Consider the following 9342-nt stretch of genomic DNA (forward strand, 5'->3'; position numbering starts at 1 on the left):
AGTCTCATTATAACTCTTCCACAAATCCGAACCAAAACATGTTGCGAGTCTGCAACAGTTTCCCGCCAAAACCAAAATTCAAACAAAGAAGATGGTGTGCCCTTATCCAAATACGGTGTGCGAATAGCAAATGGGTGTTGTGGACAAATATGGGTGTTGTGGACAAATATGGGTGTCCGTGTAAAAACACTTTCCCTGTTTAGCTCCAACTCGGTTTCTAGCCCAATTCGATCCAAACAAACGACTATACCAGGCTTGTTTAGTTGAATCACGTCCAGCCCAATCAATTCTGGCGATTGAATCTCACTAAGACACCTTCGAAATCAATCCCCAACTCTGCCAGTTGCATGCACAAAATTTCCCGCCAATTTCAGTTTTTCAAACGATGAAGATGACCTCCCCCTATCATGTGCTGGTCTCCCTTTAGCAGTTGTCTGGAAATGGATGCCCCTTAGTAATTAGTCACCCCTTATCCATTTGAGGGGTTCGAATAGCAAGTGTCCTCCGGGGGTGCCCCACGCAACATTTCGAGCCGATTTTTCCAAAAATGTTTATTGGCCAAAAATACCCACACACACATAAAACACCATAATAAGTACAAAAATGAGCACTATCAATATATAGAATCGAGACAAATTAGACACAAAAATGTGTCTATCATCCGTATAGCAAATGTCCTCCGGGGGTGCTCCGAGCAACTTTTCAAGCCGAATTTTCCAACAATGTTTATTTCCAAAAAATACCTACAAACACACAAACACCATAATAAGTACGAAATCGAGTACTAACTATACGAAACATTGAGGACAAATTAGACACATAAATGCGTCTATCATATATGAAATGTAAACATATACCTAAAGGAAACTTTTCAAATATGTTAATTATTCCGACAAATACATGAAAAGGTTTGCTAATGAAACTACAGTCCAAATAATTGTTGATTATGAAGGAAAAATAAGATACATTCCATGGAAGTAATCATGGGCAGATATAGTAGAATTATTTATTTAACATTACCAAAATTCACTTTCGTAAAACACATGACTAAAGGAATTGTCTAGACACTTCCTTGAATGGAAACATGGGGAGATAACGACATCAGAGAGATGATCTAAGGATATGATGTCGACATCAGGGAGACACTTCCCTTCGATCGAGATCATTTTTTCCTATAGGGTTTTTGTTAGTCGATAACCTTTTTGGCGAGACAACGTTACACAACATCGGGCATATGTTGAACGCTAAAGACCGCATTGATATTACTGAAAATATCTAAATCAAAGAAATGATGTGTGATAGTCTGTTAAGCGTTATGATACAGTCAATAACAACAACAATGTCTTCAAGACATTTTAATTCAGCAAAGTAAAGTCTGATGAAAATGTGGCAGACTTATAAACTAAATCCACATGTGAAAAGTACATGACTAAGAAAATTGTCTAAACTCTGTTGATTGCGCAGGACTAAAGAAATTGTTCAAGCACCATGAATGCATAAGACTGAAGAAATCGTATGGCATCAGGGGGAGCATCTAATGGTGTGTTGAACTCTTTTTTCCTCACCGAGATTACTTTTTCCCATAGAGTGTTGTTACTCGACAAGGTTTTTAATGAGACAACAACAAACACCTGGAATATGATTTTCCAAGGTTATTCTTTTTCTCACGGGATTTTTCTGAGTTGTGAAGAAACAATAGAAGTGAACTTCAACGAAGTAACTTTACGTGGACTTATCGCGTTGTACTCTTTTTACTTCGCCAAGTTTTTGCCCCACTGGGTTTTCCTTGTCAAGGTTTTAATGAGGCAACATATGCGAGTCCAATTCTGCTCCAAGTCTTCTCAATATTTTACTCTTTTTCTTTAGCTCAGGTTTTGTCCAACTGTATTTTCCTGACAAGGTTTTAACAACGCAATTAACTTAGAATCAGTGGTCTTTGAAGATCGCACTACATGTGATGAACTACATGTAAAACACAAAAGGTGAAACACTAAATGTGAAGAACTGCAATAAGGTTTTGTCCCTCTGGGTTTTACTATCAAAGTTCTAATGGAGCAATTGACTGAGACTGAATAGTCATCAAGGAGAGAACTACATTTCAAGACCTACATTCGAACCACTATATGTGAAGCACCATACGAAGTTCTGTTGGACCGCACAAGGGGAGTCCCGTTGTTGAGCATGCGGAGCTCAAGGGAGCTTATCTACGTTTACAGTTCATGCCCAATTTTACTAGCCATGAATATGTTTAAGACGCTGAGAAAGAGGCCTGAGCGCTAAGTGCGTCTTGTGCATGCGTTTTATGCTTGTATAAGAGTCTTCGGATGAGCTAGCTCCGCTCGGATAAGGCCATCTGAGGTTTGGCTGACGCGACTGAGGTTGTCTGAGATTTGGACGACTATACCGAGGTTGTCTGAGATTTGGCCGACACAGCTGAAGCCGTCTGAGATTTTGCTGACGCGACTAAGGCCGTCTGAGATTTGGCTCACACGATTAAGTCTCTCCGAAATCAGCTGAGACATGTTTTGAGAGAGAAATGAAGGCTTGCACGCCTAATAATGTCCCTGCGAGACATTGGGTCACTTGTCTTTCACCATCGTATCTTGTAGAGATGTACTAGGAGTCAATTGTGTAGGTCTAATGGGGACGACATGACCAATGCAGCTCGAGAGGATGTTCTAGGAGTCTGTCGAAAAGGCCTAGAGGCAGAATAACCAGTGTATCTCGCGGGGATGTCCTAGGAATTATTTGGAACCTCATGAGTCGAGTCAGACACTAGAGTATACATGACCAGTGTCATTGATCTCAAATAGGGTGAGTCGTGCTTACAGGAGACATGTATGTCTCCGCTCTGGGTCATAAGTCCGCCGGGGACGTTTTTACGCATCTACAGAGCCTACATGACCAGCAGTATATCTCTTCGAGGATGTATACCAGGAATTATGGCATCACAACCAGCTGTGTCTCGCGAAGACATGCTGAAAGTATAGTTATTCTGGTTCATAAGTCAGTCGGGGGCGTTTTACGCTCTACAAAACCTACATGACCAACAATATCTCATCGAGGATGTGCACTAGGAGTCACGACATCACGACCAGCAGTGTATCGCGAGGATGTATACCAGAAATCGTGGCTATGGGTGCCTTGAGGACCAATGACTGAATCTCTCCCGTGAGAGTTGAGTTTTGTACTATGGCCTTGAAACGACACTTTTACCCCTTATCCAAATTTCACCATCTACACCGGTAAACCTAAACCTATATAACAAACTTGACTAGGTAAAAATAAATCTTCTACTGACTTGGTATTTGGTCTTCTGAATATCCCACCTTGATCTCCTCGGTGGGTGGATATGTCATACGTGACATATATTCCAACATATTTGATTTGTACATGTTTACGGAGAGGTAAATTTTCTATAGAAAAATTGGCCAAAAAATGTGGAGAAGATAAATTTTTCTAACATAAACAAGACTTTTTAGGTTTGATTGCGCACCAAGATACTCAAAAATATGAATTTTTGTAGACTCGACGCTTTGAACTCATTTGTTTATGTGATTTAGCTTTGGTTAGTGATTTTCCGTTTGTTTCTAATGACTTTTGATGTTTAATTATGACGCATTTTGATCGACCAAAAAAGAAAATGAAGGAGAAAAATACTGAATTGGGAAGGATGTGTTCCATCACCACGGATTATGGTAGAGACATGTGATACTAGCCCGTGCAACTTGAAGTTATATAGTACAAAGAAAAAAGATTTTCGGGGTCTCCCACGGTGTCTGTTACCAAAGTCAAAATCCCGATCCATGGTCCCCACAGCGTTTGTTTCCAAAGTCTAGTCGTTCTTTGGCATGTAACGCATGTTGCATTTTTTCCCCAAGTGTCAGAGATAAATAAGAGATCACCGAGTTACGGAGTCACACACCTGTTTCTCCATATCTCTCGCATTTATTTGTTTTCTGTTTTTCTCGTGTTTACTCGACAGAGAAAAATATACAAACTACTGCGTTTTAGATAGATTACATTAGAGTAGATGGATCTCCATCTCTCTACAAGTAACTCAAACCCACAGATTAATTTCTCTGAAATTGTTATTGAGTCAACTTCATTAGATGATAATCATGGATTCACTTCTTCTTCTTCGTTAACCGAACAAGTCAATGTAAAGTTTATTTAATCCAAATCCTTCGTTTTTTTTTTTTTGCCGCTTTGCATTATCAGGGTTTTGTTATCTGTTCTCATTTGGGCTTTGGTTGATTTTTAAAGGAGTTTAAATGGGCATTTATAATGAATAGTTCTTGTGATAATAACCTTAAACTCAAAAGGTTTTTTTCTTTTCTCTTAGTAGCTTTTTAAGTTTTTTTAATTATTTTTCAAAGTATAGATTTACTTTTTTGATTATGAATTTTTTTCAATGTCCTTGTTATTGTGATTAGTAGGATTTTGTTACCTCATCTTGTACTTTTTATTATTTTTCAATGTAAAGGGGAGCATATGGTCAAAATTCCAATTTGGAAGTACAAATAATTTGTTGTTTGTTGTTTCAGGATAAACCCAGTTGGTGGAAGAATTTATTTCTTGCTTACAATACATTGGGTGTTGTTTTTGGAGGACTTGTTACTTCCCCTCTTTATGTATACCCATCAATGAACCTAAAGTCTCCCAGTGAAGATGATTATTTGGGGATTTACAGCATCATGTTTTGGACTCTCACCCTTATTGGTTGTGTCAAGTATGCTTGCATTGCTCTTAAAGCTGATGACCAGGGTGAAGGTAATCACATTTTATCATTCTTTCGTTTGCCTAGTGATATGCAAAGTTATTTGAAAACGACTGATAACTAAAGCAGTTATTAGAAACTTATCATGAATATTAAGGTGTTATCTAGCACTAACCTTAGATGCTTAAGCAGTTAGAAAGAAAAGTAGTGATGTATTTACTGATGTCCCCGACAAGGTTATAATAGGAATAGACACAAGACAACAATGAAAGTCAATATGGACTCATATACCTCCTTAAACACTGATCTTGAGGGAGTTTTCTTTTATATTAATTGTAGTTCTCTTATTCGTGTTTGTTAAAGGAAGTGGTAGTCGATCGGTTTTGTTTCTATTTTTCCTTTTAAAGATTAAAATGGAATAGTTAGAAGTTTTGTATTAGCAAGATCAAGTAATCAACATTTAGAGATTAGCGAGACTAATTATTGCTGGGCAGTTGCAAGAACAGATATTACTGACCATCTTACCTCACCTTAGATGTGGTGAACTGGATTTTGAAATTTCTATGTAGATCTTGGCGAATGAGAGTTTCATAAAAAGATGAATAGTTATTATTGTCAGCCCCAATGAAACAAAAAAGAAAAGCAAGTATGGAGATAAATTTCATCTAATAACTCTTATGCTAAATTGCAGGTGGGACTTTCGCATTGTATTCGTTACTCTGTAGGCATGCAAACATTAGTATTCTTTCTTCCAAAAGAGATTCAATTTCAGACCACCATTCTAGCCCAAGCCCTTACAGAGGTACCACAAAGAAAAGTCGTCTAGCTATATTTTTTGAAGGAAGTTTGGTTGCAAGAAGATTACTACTTTTCATAGCAATGTTGGGAATGTGCATGCTGATTGGTGATGGCATACTTACTCCGGCAATTTCAGGTTTCCTACTGAGCATCTCATTTTCCATTCATTCAGGTTGCCAGTATAACACTTTGAATTCAAGACCCACAGTCTTCTTTTAATATTTGTGTATCAGTGCTATCAGCAATGGATGGATTAAGAGCACCTTTTCCTTCGGTAACTAAAAGTAAGTAATACCACTATTGTATGTTTTATACAGTAGAAAACCCCTTTTTACCTGACGAATTAAAACCCAAATAAACATTTAGTTTGGCAATATATTCGAACACAAGGAAACATGCTTAAAAAGTTACTAGGAAAACACAAGAAGACCGATGGGCTTCAACAGCGTTAATGAGATACTGAAGCAGCCTTTCTTTCCACATTATTGAATCTATGTCTCAGACTCACAGCTCTATAAAAAAAAATTACATTTATGTAACTATCTTTTACTTTACAGCTCATGTTGAAGCTCTCTCTGCGGTAATACTAATTGTGTTGTTCCTGGTGCAAAAGTTTGGCACTTCAAGAGTGAGTTTCATATTCTCTCCTATCATGGGTACCTGGACTTTGACCACTCCAATGGTTGGAATATATAGCATTGTACATTATTACCCAGGGATTTTTAAGGCTTTATCACCGCATTATATCTTGCGTTTCTTCCACAATAATGGAAAGGATGGCTGGTTGTTACTTGGAGGAACCGTTCTCTGCATCACAGGTGCGTATTCCATTTGATTATCTTCAAGGATTCCGAAAGCAGAATATTTATCTTTAATATTTCCAGTTGATTCGCTTAAACTTTAAACTCGAATCCATTCATCCCCAACTACTTCAAGCGTCAATTTGCGAAAACCAATGTACCACAACCCTTGCATTTTGAAAGAAAAAGTAAAGGTTCATACTGTGGATAAAAATTCAGGACAATCTGCATTTATATAAAGATAATTATCTGGAAGGATTTCAAAAGCAGAGTATTTTATGTGCATCTTGGTGCGCAGAAAAGATTCTGAACTCTCTGATTTATCTTCAGAAATAATATACGGTGAGGAGAATGTCCGGAATTGTTTTTACCCTTGAACCCATGTTGGGGCCAAAAGGTGTAGTTGTGGTGGAAAAGCAAGTGGCACTTGTATTTACACAAGTTTATGTGGAGTCATAAGTATAGAAAGTTTTAACACAGTCATATTTCAGGTACTGAAGCACTGTTCGCTGATCTTGGTCATTTCTCTAGGAGTTCAATTCAAGTAAAAATTCTGCTGCTACTATTTAAAAGATTCAATTTCTATGCACAGTATCGTAACACCTTTTCCTATCAACAGTACTGTAACATCTTTCCTTGTCACAGATTGCATTTCTATGCACAATATATCCTTCTCTGGTGCTGACATATGCCGGCCAGACGGCATACCTGATCAGGCACCCAAATGATCATGATGATGGGTTTTACAAATTTATACCCACTAAAGTTTACTGGCCAATGCTCGTAATAGCCACTTTGGCAGCAACTGTTGCTAGCCAATCATTAATATCTGCAACATTTTCTATTATCAAGCAATCGGTGGTTCTTGATTACTTCCCAAGGGTTAAAGTTGTACACACCTCGCCTAACAAAGAGGGTGAAGTGTACTCTCCAGAGATTAACTACATCCTCATGGTTTTATGTGTCTCTGTCGTGCTTATTTTTGGAGACGGGAAAGACATCGGAAATGCGTTTGGTAAGTTATGATATCCACCCAGCAGATTTCTATTTGTTTTTTTAACTTGCTTATTGGATAGTGATAGCTATACATTATCTCTAGGCATGAAGGGTGCAATTTTCCCCAACAAATAGATCTGCTTTGATCTATTTCAGAAATACTAATCAGTGATTTTATTTACAGGCGTTGTGGTTAGTCTAGTTATGCTCATCACAACTGTATTATTGACACTAGTCATGATCATGATATGGAGAACCCCGCTCATTCTAGTAGCTCTTTACTTTGTAACATTTTTCGTTATGGAAGGAGTATATGTAAGTGCTGTCATCACTAAAATCATGGAAGGTGGATGGGTTCCGTTTGCCATTTCTCTAGTTCTTGCCTTCATTATGTTTGGTTGGTTTTATGGAAGACAGAAGAAGTTAGAATATGAAATGACTTATAAAATAACATTGGAGAACCTTGCAATTCTCTTATCTAATCCTGAATTCCAGAGAGTTCAAGGCCTCTGTTTCTTCTATAGCAACATTCAAGATGGATTGACACCGGTGTTAGGTCATTACATCAAGAATATGAGGTCATTACATAAGGTTACTATTTTCACCACTCTTCGTTACAAGTTGATACCTAAAGTACCTCAACATGAACGGATTGTAGTAAAAAAATTGGGTCCTAAAGGTGTTTATGGCTGCCTTATCCAGTATGGTTATGCGGACTCCCTCAATCTCGAAGGAAATGATTTTGTCAGTCAAGTGACTGGCAATATAAGGTTACATATACAAAACTGCTCAGGGACTTTAACTTCGACGAGCATTCAAGCTGAAGAAGAGTTGCTTGAGTTGGAACGGGCACTATCAGCGGGAGTTGTTCATGTTCGAGGAAAGACTAGGTTTCATATAGGGAAAAATGTTAACTGGTTCGATAAGCTTATTCTTGCGTTTTACGAAGTTTTACACAGTAATTGTAGGTCTGCATTGCCGGCTTTGGGAATACCTCTTACACAGCGAATGGAGGTTGGAATGTTTTATGAGGCATGAAAGAAAACTTCTTATTATCAGGTTGCAAACTAAGACCTCGTGTTTCTGAATGATGAACAGAGGCGTAAAATGCTAAAGCCATATGAATTTATTATCTTGTGTTGCTGATGCAACCCTTCTACAGCAGATGGGTAATCAAATGAAGATGTAGATTTTAGTTGTAAACTTGTAATGTAAAGTTTGATGTGTGACAAGGGTATGGCTGGTTTGCAATATGTACTTATGGATGTTCACAGCCCACAGCCCACCACTGATTCACCAAGAACTGTATTCTGGGGAATTGGAAGGTCAATTTTTGGGTTTTAAATGTGATTATAGCAAAAATTTCGGTAAATTAATTTGCCACAAGTTGATAACCTCATTGGATTATAAAATCCAGCCTCAACTTGGCAATTAATAACTACAGTAAATTTTTAACTTATTATATTTATGTCCGGGGTACCACTTAGGCTGAGTTTAGTGGACATGGGATGCGGTGAGTTTAAAAGTGTTGCCACATCAGCAAGGAGGAAGGTCTGAGTATGGCGGTGAGGGAGGGAAAGAAGACTTGCCGAGTCGCTCAAATATATTATATTTATTTTATAAAATTTTATAAGATTTAAGTGGGTCCAAGATCCTTTAATAATATATTTTATTAGTTAATAAATGTGGATTGGATCCTCGCATATTTATTGCCTAAATCCCCTACATCGATCCCTGTTTTCGAGCAGAGAGAACGAACGAGACTTTAAACCACGATTTTCTGTCTCAATCGTCCCATTCTTCGTCTCCACCACAATCGGCCTTAGACTTTGAAGTTTGAATCCACCGAACACATTCTTCTTTTTATGTCCGAGGGTCCACCAACAATAGACAACCTATCCAAATCACCCATTCGACTACAATCCCTCAACTCTTACGACTTAAGAACCCCTCTGACATAACCACATGCTATTGTTGTTGTTTTATGTCTCAATGGTTAGCTAGAAAATGAACTCGTTTATTGTTAAA

General features: G+C 37.9%; 1 protein-coding gene across 2 annotated transcripts; it reads left to right on the forward strand.

Moving 5' to 3' along the window:
- The first annotated feature begins 3894 nt into the window (after positions 1 to 3894).
- LOC113298341 (probable potassium transporter 17) lies at positions 3895 to 8686 on the forward strand. Of its 2 annotated transcripts, none has more exons than XM_026547058.1 (8): positions 3895 to 4162; positions 4548 to 4773; positions 5412 to 5654; positions 5752 to 5802; positions 6076 to 6336; positions 6810 to 6862; positions 6964 to 7333; positions 7499 to 8686. In XM_026547058.1, exons 1-8 carry the CDS (start codon positions 4034 to 4036, stop codon positions 8350 to 8352), a joined length of 2187 nt encoding a protein of 728 aa, XP_026402843.1. In that variant the 5' UTR covers positions 3895 to 4033; the 3' UTR covers positions 8353 to 8686. The 2 variants fall into 2 exon arrangements, with proteins under 2 accessions (XP_026402843.1, XP_026402844.1); XM_026547059.1 differs by lacking the exon at positions 3895 to 4162 and adding an exon at positions 4186 to 4325.
- Positions 8687 to 9342: the final 656 nt, after the last annotated feature.

This window comes from Papaver somniferum, chromosome 7, assembly GCF_003573695.1.
Source record: "Papaver somniferum cultivar HN1 chromosome 7, ASM357369v1, whole genome shotgun sequence".
Taxonomy (NCBI): domain Eukaryota; kingdom Viridiplantae; phylum Streptophyta; class Magnoliopsida; order Ranunculales; family Papaveraceae; genus Papaver; species Papaver somniferum.